This window comes from Brachypodium distachyon, chromosome 2, assembly GCF_000005505.3.
Source record: "Brachypodium distachyon strain Bd21 chromosome 2, Brachypodium_distachyon_v3.0, whole genome shotgun sequence".
In the NCBI taxonomy this organism is placed as follows: domain Eukaryota; kingdom Viridiplantae; phylum Streptophyta; class Magnoliopsida; order Poales; family Poaceae; genus Brachypodium; species Brachypodium distachyon.
In genome coordinates, this window is record NC_016132.3 from 20,426,005 (window position 1) to 20,443,010 (window position 17,006).

Below are 17,006 nucleotides of genomic sequence, written 5' to 3' on the forward strand. Positions count from 1 at the left end.
CAGAATTGATTTTTGAAGCGAGGTTTCTTCTCTAAAAATGGGTAGGCTTTTTAGTGGGTGCAATATATGTGTTTGTGTAGGTGAAAGTGATTCACCCATTACCTTCCCTTGTGGATTTCCTCTTAATAGTACGGATGTCCTATGACCCAAATCAAACCGAAAAGGCCGCTAACACCGCTGTGCTTCTTTCCATCTTGAGGGTCCACTCATCGTCTTGTGCCAAGTTCTTTATAAAACTTGAAATGCTTAGCGCACGATTAGATTACACAATATGTTTTCATCACCACAAAAACCACTTAGGAGAGAAATGCCATTTCACCGCCCGCTGCTTCCCATCGCCGCCCTTTGCATTCCCTCGCCCTAGCCGCCATGGACGGCGCAAGGAGGATCCCCATTAATCTCGAGAACTTGAAGCGCAAGGAGAGGCACCGCCGGGCCGCGGAGTCAAAGAAGTCGCAGGAGGATGCCGCCACCCGAGCCCTTGCTGCCGCCGTTGAGGAAGATGCCATCGCTGCTGAGGTGGCGCAGAACCAGCGGAACCAGCAGTTGGCCACCCAACACGCTCTCCTATACAACCTCCAGGCCGTGGCCAAGGCATTTGCCCAACAAGCGGCCAATATGGCGACCCAATCTTTTGGGAACCGCCTTACTCGGAGCATGTCGCTGCCCGTGTCATCTCCGACATACGGCTACTAGCCTGCGATGGGACGTTTCTCTCCCTGTAGCCAGTCCCCGGAGGTGGGAGACTCAATTCCTTTTGCGGTGCACCACTGACGCCCGATCTCAACTCCACGTATTACACCCCTGGTGACTCGCCAATGATGCAACGGATGCCTCCATCTGCCCGCGGTCTCCCGGATGGTCAGAATATATTCGGTTCTCCCTCCCCGACGGTCGTGGCACCGGATGCTCGGAATGTGTTCGATGAACTCAACTATTATCTTTTCAAACTTTGGCGTGTCACCGGTGAATGAGGTACATATTTCAGTAACTCAACTATTGTCTTTTCAAAATTTGTGATGGTGTTTGATCAATGCGATGTTTTTGGATCGCAGTAGGCATACTATGATGATGAACTAATGATGCAAGAGATGATACGACACGGTGGGCAGCAAGATGGTGGCCAAGGCGTGCAGCAAGATGGTGGGCTAGATGGAGGGGAAAATGGTGGGCTAGATGGAGAGGAAAATGGTGAGCAAGATGAAGAGTTTGATTATATGGGAGAAGGTACGTTCGAAGAAGAACTATCTCAAGTGGCCTTACAAACATCGAGTCACACCAAGAGGACCGGATCATACACGGAGAATGAAGACAAGTTGTTGTGTGATGCATGGATAACAATTGGACAAGACCCAATTGCCAGGGCTGAGCAAAAGGACGGTGCATATTGGAAGCGCATACATGAGTACTTCCACAAGTACAAGAGCCACATTCCCTAATCATTTGAAAGTGATCGCAATGAAAACTTTTTGACCCATCGGTGGCAACATATCCTAACTGAATGCAACAAGCACACCGCTGCCTATGATAGTGTCAAGAACCGCCCCGTGAGTGGAGTTGGCGTGGCCTCACAAGTAATCCAAGCAATGGATGCCTTTCGGGCTGTGACACACTGGCCTACGGCTTAATAGGATTGATAGAATACTCATATCAACAAGATATACCTTCTTTTCCGGGAGCCCATCCGAAAGGAACCTCAAAGTTAAGCATGCTTGGCTGAGAGCAATCTGAGGATGGGTGACCGACCGGAAAGTTTCTCCCAGGAGTGCATGAGTGAGGACAAAGTGCACTGGAAAGACATGTGTTGGTTTGTGGGGCCGGTCTTGAATCCTAGAGAGGTGGTAGGAGTGACGCTGGGGCGTTAAATGGGCTATGAATAACGACAAGAAATTCAACTTACCCCATTGTTGGATCAAGCTTCACAAGGCTCCTAAATGGGTTGATCTAGTTGCTTCTCTCAAAATCCAAGCCAACAATGCCGCTCAAGTGAAGAAAAGAAGCAATGATGGGACACCAATTGATCTTGAAGCTGATGAAATAAGTGGAGGTTTGGGGAAGCGTTCAGATCGGCTCCGGGAAAAGAAGCTTTTGAAGGATGACTTGAACCGTGAAACCTCCACTGTTGCCTTGCAAGAATCATTGAAAGAGACGATTTCCGCTAAATAGTCCTCAAATGGAAAGAGAGGGGAAATTTGAGAACTCAAAAAAGATGAGCGCTTCAAGAGCTTCATGCATGATTCACGAGAAGTACCATGGAGATGCAGCCGTGGCTGCCGACATGGCCGCTTAAGAAAAAACTTTTAAGGAGATAATAACTTTTCCCCATAAAAAAAAATCCCGTCAAAAAAAACTTTTGATAGAGAAGCACGGACGTGAGCATGGAGCGTTGATGAGGGCTCAAACTCATCCGGCAGGCCTTTGTAGGTCAGGTTATGGCACAAGCAAAATGAGTTCCATTTCTCATTGCCACAAAAATGACTATCTAGAGAACTGAGCTCAGCTCAGTTGGCGTGGGTTGCCGTCATGCAACCCACACGAGTTCGATCCCCAGTTGGGGCGAATTTCGTGTGTCTCAGATTTATTCTCACTGTTGTATCGCCTCTTTCACGCTTGTCCCTTAGTGGTAGAGCACGTACCCGTTGCCGACAATCTAGTATGCTTGATTAGTTGTAGGTCTATCTTTCGCGCTAGGGGTAAGGTGTGTGAGTGTGGTGTACGTGTGGCGTGTGTTTAGTGCGTGAGTTCAGATATTACAGCTGTAACTATCTAATAAGAAAATTTAGAATGTGCAAGTTACACACAAGTAAAGAATCAGCATTCATGATCATTGAATGTCGCCCCGAGAAAACAGATGATTCCTAACAGGCTAAGAGCATACTGTAGTCCAACAAGAAATTTTAGCGTGTGGGTAGCTCTGTTAGCATTGTTTATCTTAGCAGCTGGACATCACGCCCGATACATAGAGCTGCAGCCGTAAGAAGCGCATTTCCCCTCCACACATCTGTCAGAGAATGAAACTAATCATGAATCGACAAAAAAAGAAACATCAAGCAATTATCTTGTCACTATTGAGAGTAAGCGTTGAAAATTGTTTTAAAGTAACTATTAATCGATCCAGACAGGGTACAGATATAATCGATAAGTAGTGCTAGTATTTACTACTAAATCCAGCATCATACCAACACCGAACTCCCCTGTTTTCATGCACTCCGTAGGATGTAAGAAAACTCACCATCTTAATCTAGTTGGCAGGCTTCACGAATATGATGAGGACACTAGCTGTTGAAAGAAAAAGGAGATAATGTTAGTCCTCAGTGGGAGGGATCATCATGAGTCTACTCAGAATCCATAATCGATACAGATACCAGGATCCCGTCCAATGCAACTGACACAAAGACAACAATGGAACTTCTTGCTGTCAAGCAATCATATGAGAAGATACCTGGTATGTTTTTTCTCCTTTTTGAAGAAGATAACCGGCTATGTTTAAACGTTCCACAAGATCATCCAAATCTGGAACTTGCAAACTGATTTTATCTGCTAAGCTCTGTATCTCCTGCAATAGGGAAACAGTGGCATGAAAGCAAACCCCCCAAATAAGTGCAAACAAAAGGGTCAAAAAATATGCTTCTATTTTCTGGAGAGACCGCAAAACAAAAGAACCAAAATGCACAAAAAAATCAAGCGAGGCAAGTTTATTCAATTAGAGCAGGACCAGAATCATAACTGAACTGAAACTGGTATTGATTCTATGTCAACCGATTTCCTGGTTTGACTTTTGTATAATGCAATAACTAACAGACCAACAGCTTTAGAATAAAAAGATTTTCAGAAGCATAATTGCCGCACTGCTTACAGCTTTTGAAAAGCAATCCTTTTGCTGCAACTCTGATTGCTTGTTTAAGGCACTCATAAATCTCTTTGCTTCCTTTGTTTGGCTCATCCCACCACTCCGAGCAAAGTCCACAAAACCATGCTCGTCAGCATATTTATCAAACAAGGAGGCTTTCATGATATCGACAACATCCTGCCACATAATAAAATGCAAACCATTAGAATTGTATGCTTCCAGTTTAGATTTAAATGGCGTGCCTCTTTATGTTGTTTAACTGTTCGACCGTTTATTTGCCTGGGAAGGAAGTATACTCTGGCATAGACCTTAGTCATGTGGTAAATGCACCTTATGATGTGACATGTTCAGATTTAAAAGTAGAAAGCAGATAAACAGAAAATCAAAATCTGAAACATCGACATAACATGCAGATTGAAAAATAGAATTCCTCACTCTTTCAAGTTTGCTACAGTAATTTGCTGAGGATGAAAAATAACAAAGAAAGAGCTCAGGTTTTCCCAGCAACCATGGGTATGAACTTGAGCTTTACTCAAAGTAAGCTACCTGAGCATCTTGTGCAGTCACTTCTTCTCTTAGATCCACCCGAGCACGAGCCTCTGCTAATCTTACGAGGCTTTCCAATTGTCTAGCTGTGATGGGTGTGCCATCAGCAGAAGTACTGCGGTCTCTCAAATGCAAATAAAATTTTCGCAGAATTTTAGCCGCTGGTTCTGTCATGCTTTAAAAATGGGGAACATCTGTAAGGGAAAAAACACTACAAAAATGATGACTCACTGCATTGCATTTATGGCATTTATTTATGAGTGAAAAGGAACTGACACTATACCAGGGGGTAACATAGCTTCTCGCATAAGATATATACTTTCGAAGAAGGGGTCCAGGTAATGGAACAAAATCTCTGTCTCTTTGCGGGTGTAGCCTCAGCCTTGAAGCTATTCCTGTCTCATCAATTCCGAACCCCATACTGCCATTACATTGAGGCACTGAGCAAAGTTGCAAATCAACAACGGCAGATAAGGTTTCAGTTGTACAAAAAGTTATTAAAAGCATTATGGAATAACCGAACAAGGACCTGTTCGTAGCCTCTTGTTGGACGTACAAGAATCTCCATCATTGGTATGGAGCTGCATGTAGAAAATATCAATTCTGTCTTAGTTTTTAAAATATAAATTTAGCTCTAAAGCACATATCATTAATAATCATCAGTACTATATACTTGATGTGTGAGTAAGAAAAATGGTTAAGGAAAACTTACTGCCATTATATGATCTGATACTCTCTTATCTAGTGACTCGTCTGGCTTGTCGAGTAAAATGAAAACCAAGTCAAACCGAGAGAGCAGAGCAGCACTCATCTTCAAATTCTCATTAACAGTTTTCGCTCGGCTGCAGATATGGTACATTAAGATGGAAATAACCCAGGAATTTAATACCTACCACCTTCATTTCACTGACAAGCAAGATGATGAAAAATAAGCCCATAAAATGCTATTTATTGGCAGGTCTGTCTGCTCCATTCGTAGTATAGAACAACAAATTGTAAGCACAATGCAAAAATAACTATATTCACCATAACCACCACAGTATAGTGATTGCACACAGAAATATACAGACAGAGACCAGCAAACACAAGTAATCAGTATCAGTTGAAAATTGACAATGAATGGAAACATGTCCAGAATGACAAAACTTTGTAGAGTAAGTAGGTCCAGAATTTATTAAAGAATGATGGGAAAGATGTACCCACTCGTAATGACCCCCAACGGGATTAGCAGCTGCCAGCACCGAGGTGCGGGCAGATAAACTTGCCACAAGACCAGCCTTTGCCACAGATACACATTGCTGCTCCATGGCTTCCAGTAATGACTGGGAACAAAAATTTGATTAAAAAACTAACTACATAAGTTTGGGAAAGTTATGACTGATGAAAATTTCAGCAAGAAGTTTCTATCAGGTGAAAACTAAGAATGATACCTGATACTGTGCTGACATCTTATCAAACTCATCAATACAACATACTCCGCGGTCAGCAAGGACCATGGCCCCTGTAAGCTAAGGGTTAAATGTTATTCTGTTTCCATCACAAATTCTATAAACAGTAGAACAGCCAATTATTTGACAACAAATGATCAAACTATGTGACTTTGAAGAGATTCTACACAGGAGATGTAAACAAATTGCGCACTGAAGGAACGAATCTTCCTTGCTTACCAGCCTCAAATGCATAGTCACTTGTCATTGAATCTTTAACCACAGCAACAGTAAGACCAGCATTTGTGGTTGTATTCCCACAAACATATATTCCTCGCGGGGAAACAGATGCTGCAGCTTGTAGTAATTGGCTCTTGCCTAGCCCTGGATCGCCTGCAATTACATAAAGCAAGAGTAAATTGCACCTTGGTGGTGCTCAGACAAACCTACAAGCTACATGGATCAAGATGCCTGGTAACGTGTAATATAAGTAAGGATTACCAACAATAACAACATGAATGTCTCCTCTTATCGGGACTTTATTTTGATCCATTGAGTGCTTCTGCACAGCACCAAAAAGAGCAAGAGTGATGCCAGCTGAAATTTGGGAACATTAATTTAGTCATGTCTGGTAATACAATGCAAGGAAGAAACAAAAGGAATTAAAAGGAGCAGCATCCAAGCAAACACTAATGTACTGAAATGAGCACCTCTATGCTATAGACAGTGTTCTAAAAGTAGACTAGGTGCCCCCTTTCCGCCATGATTTAAGTTAGCAAGCGGCGAAGAGGCGGTCATGTACTAATGAAGGTACAACTATGGAATATAAAATGTTCATTATGGAGAATTGGAGATGGAGGAACATGCATTCTAAAAGTTTGCACTATTTGAAAATAATGTATGCCTTAACTCTCTTTGTTGAACTTCTGATAAGTTAACAGGCTTTCGTTCAAAAGTAAAGTTTGCACTGTCTGCTTTTCAGTGGCTCTTGAAAAGAAGTGACAAGAAAACATAACCCCTTAATCAACTGAAACTACTATTAGCTTGGTCAATCCCTCAACCACTGGATTACATGATGTTTTTTTTTGAGACAACACAAGCGTACTTGCCATGAAATAATCAATCAAACAGAAAACACTGTACAGATTAAAAAAACTAATGAAAAAAAATGGAAACCAGATGTTGTTTCCTATATACAGAAACTAAATGGAGTAATAGGTTTCACAAAATCATTTATTTCCAAAGATTTGGACAACTCAATGCAAACTAAAATACAAACCTTTAACCACATTAAATAGCTGGCAGAAATACCTTGTAACTGCATTACTGTGAGGAAATACCATGTTAGGATAAAAATAGATTACTACAACAGAAAATACCTTTTACAAGTTCATGTCCATAAATGGAGGGGCAAAAGGATTGAAGTATTTGACGAAATACATCAGCACCATGCTCGTTACTATATTCGATGATGAATTTCAGATCCTTATCAGTAAAAGTTTCAAAACTGAAAGATCCAAAAGCCCGGATATCAAGAGAACTTGCATCTGAATTTTCTGAACCAGCATGGGCCTTCGAGTTCCTTACTGAGATTGCTTCCAAGTACAAGTAGTATAAACCCTGATTTCTGCTTTTCGACTTTCCTGGAGATATTAAAGAAATAATAGATCTATAAGAAAACTTTGGAAAATGTGCATCTACATAGTACAAACAAGAAATTTTTTGGGGAAAAAAAGCTCCAACCGCAGGAACACCGAGCACATGAGCTTATCTGATTGTATGGTATAAGAAGAAAGTACCAAATAAGATAAAGGGTACTATCATGGGGTTGGGGGGGGGGGGTGCGTATAGCCACCAGATCAGCAGGAATTTAACCCAATTTGACCGGGCCTAGGAACCAGGCTTGTGCTGATGCCACAGCCTCTGCACTACCCACTAGTCCTAGTCGTCAATGGTGTGGACTCTAGTGTACTCGATTTAATTAGTACATCCGAATCAATGCCTTAGGTCTCGTTGGTCTCCTGAGTCCAGACCAGTCGGTGACGATGCAACTAGGTTCATATACCGAGATATGGGCTGCAGTTGGTTAGGATTATTAGGGACAAGATCACACCCTAGTAGCGATGCTTACCATATGGAGGAATTGTAACATATCAAATAAATGAAGAAATGAGTTGCCTCTTATCTCCCATTCTTTGCATCTCCCATCAACCCGGTGCATTGTACCTATCACCTACACTATGCCCTAACCCATGATGGGCTGGGGAGACAAGGGTATTGGTCTTGTCCTCCCGTCCAGCCGGCCCCCATGACTATTGACTGTGGCAGTGGATGCTGCCTCCCGCAGCACGGAGCCCGTCCCGACGTATCCTTCCTGGACAGGCTCTGTTGCTGAGTCATGTACCTCCAGGATACAGACTGTTGCTGTGCCACCTCCCTGCTGTGTGTGGAGCATGAGTGCACGACGTTCGTACAGCATACATGACACGTCGCCTTGACTATTGCCTATGGCAAGGCATGGACGCCACATATAGTAACCTTTTGGCACTCAGCATCATTCTATAAAGAATTCTTGGGTCTTACATTCAATGAAATCATACAAAGTGGAGATGTCTAACAAAGAACTATGTTTTGGTAAGGTATACTGGATACCTTTATGTTACCAAAACATAACAGGAGATAGTGTATCGGTTTTCCCTAAGTTACATGCAACTTGATAATGCTTCTACTGAACTACTTATATGGTTATACCTAGTAGTCCATAATGCACTAGCCATTTAGGATCTGCAGATTACCATACTTTTTTTCGCAAAGTGGATTCAGGTTTTGAAGCAATGTGAAATAGAGTATCCAGGAATGTTCATAAATGAACAAATGAAAAAGCAACATCCTAGTTTCTTTGAAATTGTACCTCCGCCAACATCCATATAGTTGTTCAGCACTTTGACAATTCCAGTTACTGTTACAATCTCCCCAGGGATGCAACAGTCTACAAGATCTTCTGTAAGCTCACACTCTATAGTTCGTGGCACTCTGCCTTCTTCACGGTTTTCAGCACTAGCAAGCTCCTGTATCCTGGATTGAAATTAAGAAAAGAGGGCTTAGCTCTATAAGTAGAAAATGGTACAGACGATCTATTTATCGCTTGCCTTATTTTCTGAAAATCTATCAACTTGGCAGTTGATCTCAGTGGGGTGAAGGATCTGCCCTTGCATCCCTGAATTATGCAGGATACCGGAGGTGAAAATTTCCCATCGGAGAACACACGGTGGATGACCGTAGAACACTTCATGCACTGGAAATCCAGCTCCAGAACTAGAGGTTTCACAGTACTGACTTTTACAACAGTACCTCGCACTGTGACTAGTTTCTCTATGAGGTGAATATACAAGTCAGTACTTTATTTAGATGCAGAAGCACATTCAAAACACAAGGACAAAAACAGAAAGTTCCTTACTAATATAGGCCGCTTTCAAATTCTTCAAAGCAATTATTGTCTCGGTGTGGTTGTAAAGCCTGATGTTGACCTTGTCTATGTCGTTCAATTCGAAACACTTCCTCGAGCACTCAACCTGAAGAAAACATCAGGAGCCAAGGTACAGTGACTGAAAAAACAATGCACAACTGACAACACAAATAATTTTTTAGCATGAAAAGAAGCATCAACCAGATGAACTGCAACTCCCATGCAAAGCAAGGTTTCTTTTGGATTTTCCTGGAGAGCTGTACAGAGATTGGTACCATCGAACAACCTCTTAAGCTGTTGGAAATCAATCGGAAGGAAGAAAATAGCATTATCATCTTCAACCTGTGCATGTAAACATAAGTTGTAAGTTGCACACATGAACCAAAGAAGTGTAAATTCTTTCATTTATTGAAACCAGATAAATTCCCCCAAGTATAAGTATGTTTATTTCACATGATAAAAGGATACTGTGAAGAAATGCATTTAAACATGCTCCATATGATTAGTTGTTTACTGTCCGACTACATGATCCTATGATCTATTCAATCTGGAACCTTTTGCATCATGCTTTGTATAGTATAGTAATATTAAATTGGAGGAAAAATAACATTATGGTACTAACAAACCAAGAGTTGAGGAAACAAAGTGAACTGCAAAAGTACCAAACTTTATTCACAAAACTAAGAGCTCCTTTTTATTCTTTTTATTCTTTCTAAGAAGAGATCATTCCCCTTTTCTGATGAAAAACATGTCAGTGAGTGGACGCATAGGGACCTTAATCGTATTGTGGAACCAAATTCTGCCAGTCCCAAAATTTTGAGGTCATCTGAATCAGGTAAGTAAATTATTAGCCAAAAATCATTAGCATGAACTAACACACATGTATCATCCTAGCAGTGAGGAACCATCATTAATCTACTTACAATGGTGTCCGATTAAATAGCTACGTAACTTTTTTACGTAATTAAATAGCTAACATTGGCAGGAATAGAAGCTAAAGTAGTTGGAACTAAACAGAAATTAATCATCTAGCAGCGAGCATTTCAAATACAATTTCAGTGTTAGCTGCCAATTCCAAGACATTTAAACTAACAACCAGTCAGACAATCCGGTAAAACCCTAGGAATTCCTTGAGTTACCACCACCTATCGTTGCATCACACCTAGCCCGAGTAAGAAAACCTAGAATCGTGGGAGGTGACCAAAATTAGGCGCTATACGGAAATGGAGACCCATGCTTACACGCGGGACGAGGTCTCTCCTCTCCTCAAGCTCCAGGATCTTAACCAAGTCGCGGACGAGTGTGGCCCTGGGGTCGGCCTCGGAGAGCTGGGTTTCCTCGGGGAAGTATCTCGGCCAGACATCCATGAGATGCGACATGGCGGCGGCGTTGATGGGGCGGCAGCCAGATCGTCCCTTCGGGTTCGCGATGTCGGCGTACATGTCTCTGGAGGTGCCTGGGGTATCTTCTCCGACGAATTTGGGCGGTATTGGGGTCGCCGAGACTTGGGAAGCAGATGAAACGGAAGATTTTAGCGGGGTTTTGCGCAGTGGGCGCGGAGAGAGAGATGGTGGTGGTTCTTCGGAGTTCAGACTTCAGAAGTTTAGAGACAGGTGCGTGCTAGATAGAGAATCCGTTTTGAGTGTTAGGTTATTAACATCTGTTTCATAATTTTTGTCGTGGTTAGTTCTTTCATAATTTTTATCCTGGTTTTAGTTTCATAATTATAGAATGAAGGGAACAGAAAAGAAAAAAACAGTAGTATACAATAAGTTATCTCTCTTAAAAAGACTTATCTGTTGGAGCAAGCCAGCAAATGCTCGCGTAAATATTAGAGGTGATAATACAAGCTCTAGTTTGAAAACCGTGTAATTATAAAATGAAATTCGATATAATGAAGAAAAAACACACCCCCTTTGTCCCACTATAGTAGAGTTATTTAATTTGTTTTGATGAAGCATTTGACCAATAATTACTTTAGTAATATAGATTTTATGTGACTTAAATTGATGTCATTGTATTTGTATACAAAAGTATACATGCTTATGGTTATGATTTGGTTGATTTTTTTTTATCAAAGGCTTGGTCAAAACAAATAGAACAAGCCCACTATAGTTGGACGGAGAGAATAGATACACCTCTCATATTTATCTCTCGCGGATGCACTGTTGTAGTTCCGTTTGTGAGAATAGGCAGGTCCGGGTCATGTGGATCATTGGTCCGGCTATATAAGCCCATGTAATTCATTTTGCGGTGGAGGGAGAGCAAAAGAGAAGCCGTTCGTCGCCGCAAATACTTGTGTCGCGAGTTCGTGTCAAGTTCGTCTCCTTCCGTCCGGCGTTCGTGTCACCGGAGAGCAATGGTATCAAAGCCACGAATGTCCAAGATCCTGCGCTACTACCTCGACAACATCATGTCCATCGTCCCGCACGGCATTGGGGGGAGCACGGTGTCGCTCTCCTGCCCGATGCTCACGCCGGCGAACTACACTATCTGGGCTATCAAGGTGGAGGCAATCCTCAATGCCCAGAGCATCTGGGAGGCGGTGTCCCCTGCGGATGGCGTGGTGGTGGACGAGAAGAAAAACAAGACAGCGAGGGCGCAGCCGACGAGAAGAAAAACAAGACGGCGAGGGCGCAGCTCCTCGGCGCACTGTCGGAGGACTTTTCCTCATACATATTATATATTGGAACCAGGGTAAGAGTAAAATATGTAGATGCAAGGTTCTCAGTTCCTACCCTCCTTTTAGCTCTTCCAATTCCCATGTAACTGAAAGTAGCTACTGCAGATAGGTACAACTGTACAATGAAAAATGTTCTTACCTTGCAACTGAAATTAGCCCTTCCAATTCCACCATGGAAAATAAAAAATTGACACAGATAGGTACGATATTCCATAACCCATATCAGTTCTACTAATTAAATTAGCTTACGTTAACTTGGAAGCCCGTCTTTCGTGGACGCAGATAGGACAAATGTTCTTTCTTGTCATGATCAATAATTGAATAAGGTAGCAACCTTCACAACAGAGTCTACGGGTCAGAGGCTCTACCTTCATTTTCGATAAAGGAGTTTTTATTGAACTTAAAAGTCACATCAAGATGATGCATCAAGTAAGCCCGCACCAGGCCTTTGCATAACATGATGCATACGTCCTAACAAAAAACGTATGATGAGAGAAAAAAAGTCTTAATACAGCCGACAAGAAAAATGCTAAGAAGTTTGCAGCCGCTGTTTACGCTACCACCCATTGTGGGTAAAAACCTCCTTAAGAGCTCACTCCACTTGAGTACAGGCAGCCATAACCATAGGTATGTCCATTTCCCGCTGCAGCAACGCCCAGGAACGGAGCCAATGGGTACACTGGAAGATAACCTGCATAAGAGATGAAGATTGTCGGTTATGATTAAAAATAACGTCGTTCCTGCATAGCCAAATCGACCAACACAGCGCGGTCGCTCCCACCAAAATCTTAGCTCTAAGATTTCTGCCTATGCCATGTAGCCAATTACCATTTTGATATGCTATGTGACGGGCGAAGATTAGACGCCACCTAAACGGTAGACCACACAAAACGAGTGAACTGGCAGTAAAAAATAGGTGCTTGATTGTCTCATTGTGAAAGCAAAACGCACACTTAGGGTCACCATGCCAGTTTCTTTTTAGCAAATTATATTTTCTGAGAATCTCCCCATGACACAAAAGCCACATAAAAACTTTCACTTTAAGCGGAACTTTGAGTTTCCAAAGGCTTTGATCCATCAGAGGAACACCCATATTCACTAGAGCATGGTAGAACGAGCTGACTGTAAAAGCCCGGGAATGATGTAAATTCCATCAGAACACATCTCGGTCCTGAGTTAGCTGGATCACGCCTAGACGAGGGACCAAATGATTCCAGGCCTCAAGCTTGGGACCAACCAAGTCTCTCCTAAACGAAATATTAGGAGGAGAATGAGTCAGGACTTGAGCTATGGTGTCATGCTTGTTGCGGACAATGCCATATAGTCCTGGGTACTGATCCCGATCGGGGCGATTGCCTAACCAAATGTCCTCCCAGAATCTAACTTGAGCCCCGTCTTTGATATGAAAGGATCCAAAGCGGAAAAAGTCCCGCTTAACCTTCATTAGACCGACCCAGAAATGGGAATCGCCTTGCTTCCATTCAATCTGGGAAATCGCATTGGAGCCAATGTACTTATTACGGAGGAGATTCTGCCAGACTCCTTTTTCAGTCAATAGTTTAAACAACCATTTCCCTAAAAGAGCGGAGTTCTTCGCAACAAGATCTTGGATTCCCAGGCCTCCCTGCTCTTTAGGTTGACATGAGACACTCCATTTCGCAAGGCAGCACTTCTTTTGTTGGCTATCACTATGCCAGAAAAATCTAGGAACGAAAATAGTCCAGACGCTTAAGTACCCCACAAGGAAGGTCGAAAAAAAAGAGCATGTATGTGACCATACTCATGAGAACTGAGTTAATAAGGACCAACTGGCCCCCATAGGAAAGATTTTTTTCCTTTCCAACTACTCAGTTGCTTTTCAAATCTTTCTTCTACTTCTTTCCAATGAGAATTGCTCAACCTCTTATAGTGAATAGGAATGCCAAGGTAGCGGATAGGGAACGACCCGAGTTCGCACCCAAAAAGGCTAATATATTGGTCCGCCACCTCCCGAGCCTCGCCAAAACAAAACAACTCACTTTTATGGAAGTTTATTTTTAGGCCAAAAAGATGTTCAAAAACACACAAGATTATCTTTAGATTTTTAGTTTTTTCCAAGTCGTGGTCAAGAAAGATGATAGTGTCATCGGCGTACCGAAGTATTGATAAATCCGCCCAACAAGATGAGGCACACCACCATTGATTTGACCATCGGCGCGAGCCCGCCCAATGAGGACCGATAACATATCTGCAACCACATTGAAAAGAACAGGAGACAGAGGATCCCCCTGTCGAAGTCCTTTCTTTGTTTGGAAAAAGTGACCCACGACATCATTGACCTTTATTGCAACACTTCCACCTGAGATGAAGCTCTCCACCTAGTTACACCACTGGGGAGAAAAGCTTTTCATTCTCAGAGTTTGCAACAGGAACGGCCACTTAACTTTGTCATAGGCCTTTTCGAAATCGATTTTGGGAATTACCCCACTCAATTTCTTACGGTGCATTTCGTGTATCATTTCGTGAAGAATGACCACCCCATCCAAAATATTCCGGCGTTGTATAAAAGTTGTTTGGGATGGATGGATGATCATGTTTGCAACACCGTTGAATCGGTTATTAGCCACTTTGGTGAAAATCTTGAACACCACATTGAGAAGGCAAATTGGCCGAAATTGTTTTATCCGACACGCATCCTTAATGTTGGGTAGCAAAATAATTTCACCAAAATTGAACCTAAACACCTCAAGCTCCCCACGGGATAGTGCTTGGAACAAAGCCATCAAATCGAATTTGATGACATCCCAGAACACCTGAAAAAATTCCGCCGGGATGCCATCCGGTCCAGGGGACTTATTATGTTCCATCTGAAAGACCGCAGCTCGGATCTCTTCTTCCGAGAACAGTGCAACCAAAGCTGCATTTTCAGTCGCACTCACCTGTGGAAGGTCAAAACGTTCCGCCTCATCTAAGGAGACACCGTTATCCAAAGGCGGTCCGAACAAACTTTTATAATATTTAGTAATATAATCACGTATGGGCCCAGTACCCTCAATGGTACCTTCCTCCTGCTCCAGGGAAAAATATGCTTCTTCCGATGACGGCCATTAGTGACCAGATGGAAGTAGCTAGTATTATTATCTCCCTTTAGAACATAGTCCACTTTTGACCGTTGGTGCCATTTTATTTATATGACACAATAGAACCCCTCCCCGTGCTTTGTGAATCGCTCTTTTCTATCCAGGCTATAGTAATCACAAAGTAGAACAAGATTAAAGAAATTAAGATATGGCTGCTTGCTAGATGTTGTTACACCTAATTCACCCCAAACTCTGGCACAATCCAAATTCATTGTTCAAAATTGTCTACAGTTGGGTAGATCATCTCAACAGAGGGTAGCAAATGAGAAGGCATGATCAGTATAAAGTGGATTAAGGAATCATATTGCGCGAAGTGTGGAAGAGGCGGGGCGTGACGACAACAGTGGTCGTAAGGCTTACCCGCGAAGGCGAACCGGCGCTTGAAGACGGCGGAGAACAAGGAGCGTGCGCACCAAAGTGACGCCCTTCGAGGCAGGACAGAAAACCGCATCGCTTGTCTCTCTTGTGCCTCTCCGTCCGTGCAGGGGAAGGGTTGCGAAGTTGGGAGAATGGCCACGTCGGAAGCAGAGGGGGCAAATGGCGGTAGCGGTAGAGGCTGTGCCTCTCCGTCTGTGCAGGGAAAAGGGCTGCCGGAGGCATAGGTGGCAAGTGGAGGAAGGGAGATGGGAGGGGATTGGATCGGGCTGACTCTATTTGGGTGTGGGGGGAGGTAATCGCGGGATTGATTGGGCAGCGATCTCAGGTTTTTTAACGATGGTTTGGTGTGCACCGGGGCTCGAAGGCAGATGAGGTACGAGGGACGGACTCCAACTGCAAATTAAAGAATAGTACCTATTACTATCTATTAAATTAGAGTTATTTGAAACCTATTAAATTGGTGTTGGTGGTGATGACCTTGGGCGACGTACGTCACTTCATCGAAATTACGTCCAGTAAGCCACAACATGCCCCTGGTCCAGAGACCGTTTTTTCCGTCACCTGTTCGCTAAACATTAAACAAACAGGTTTTGAGCTTCCCCACAGGAAGCACGCTGAATTAGGGCATGTACAATGGTTGATAAGACTATCTTCTCTTATGTGTTCCACGTCACTTAGATAAAACAATAAAACATGTTGTACAATAGGTCATATCTTAGTGTCATAGTATCTTACAATTAATGCCTACATGCATAAAATTAAATGACTTATTAATGTTAAGAAAAGACAAAATCTACTACAGTGAGGAATTTGTCTTTTCTTTGCCTTATCTTTCTTGTGAAGATCTCATCTCTTAGCTAAGAGAGGCTAATCTTTTCTTCATTTCTCTCTCTTACACATCAGCAATTATCCTACGTGACATCCTTAAGAAAAGGCTGACGTCACGCGCGAGTGTACACGCCCTAAACCCGATCTACCCCGCGTCCCCTCCCCACTCTGCCCTCCCGCGCCCGCTGCAGACCGCCGCTGCCGGCGTCGTCCGTCAGCCCTCCCTTTGTCCAACCTCATGTGCCACCAAAAGAAAACGCAGAAAAGAAAAACCGCACCGATGATTACGCGTGTAGAGGAAACGACGCACCCCTGATTTTGAGGAGATCAAGATCCCTGCCTACCTGGGAGGGAACAGGGAACGGACCCTGGTCGCACCAGATTTATCTTAGCCTAGGCGTCCACCTCTGCATGAGCCGCCGTCGCGGTCTTCCGCTGCCTCCGCCGCCGCCCCCGCCGCCGTCTCCCGCTGCGATATCGAGGAGCATCTTCTTCGGCCTAACGCTTGCAAGGAAATGTTCTCGTTCTTAAAGCCAATATGTGTTCGATAAAATGCGTCATGTTGTCCAGCGACATTCATGTTCCAATACATGAGCAGGGGATTAATTGGTTTGAGCATATTTACAGATCTCAATGCACATGTGAGGTTTCTACTATTCTTATGTCTCGAGGATGCATGCCGTCGCTGCTACTGGAGAAGGAGGTGCCA

The 17,006-nt window shown here is 43.2% G+C and overlaps 1 protein-coding gene across 2 annotated transcripts; it reads right to left on the reverse strand.

Annotated features, from left to right (window-relative positions):
- Positions 1–2,750: 2,750 nt before the first annotated feature.
- LOC100830613 (probable DNA helicase MCM8) lies at positions 2,751–10,909 on the reverse strand. 2 transcript variants are annotated; one of them, XM_014898281.2, is made up of 18 exons: positions 10,531–10,909; positions 9,491–9,631; positions 9,281–9,395; positions 8,973–9,195; positions 8,735–8,898; positions 7,203–7,466; positions 6,325–6,420; positions 6,064–6,216; positions 5,827–5,897; positions 5,600–5,718; positions 5,109–5,238; positions 4,926–4,977; positions 4,680–4,836; positions 4,397–4,571; positions 3,857–4,027; positions 3,443–3,556; positions 3,233–3,279; positions 2,751–3,001 (listed from the first exon to the last, which is right to left on the reverse strand). In XM_014898281.2, exons 1-17 carry the CDS (start codon positions 10,729–10,731, stop codon positions 3,256–3,258), a joined length of 2,370 nt encoding a protein of 789 aa, XP_014753767.1. In that variant the 5' UTR covers positions 10,732–10,909; the 3' UTR covers positions 2,751–3,001; positions 3,233–3,255. The 2 variants fall into 2 exon arrangements, with proteins under 2 accessions (XP_014753767.1, XP_014753768.1); XM_014898282.2 differs by lacking the exons at positions 2,751–3,001; positions 3,233–3,279; positions 3,443–3,556; positions 3,857–4,027 and having other exon boundaries at positions 4,428–4,607.
- Positions 10,910–17,006: the final 6,097 nt, after the last annotated feature.

Excerpts from the sequence above, each read along its gene's own strand:
- LOC100830613 (XM_014898281.2), bottom strand. The coding sequence starts at position 10,731 with ATGTACGCCGACATCGCGAACCCGAAGGGACGATCTGGCTGCCGCCCC. Across the intron at positions 8,899-8,972 it reads ATAGATTTTCAGAAAATAAG|GATACAGGAGCTTGCTAGTG; the intron begins GCAAGCGATAAA and ends ATTTCAATCCAG. Across the intron at positions 3,557-3,856 it reads AGGATTGCTTTTCAAAAGCT|GAGATACAGAGCTTAGCAGA; the intron begins GTAAGCAGTGCG and ends TCCCTATTGCAG.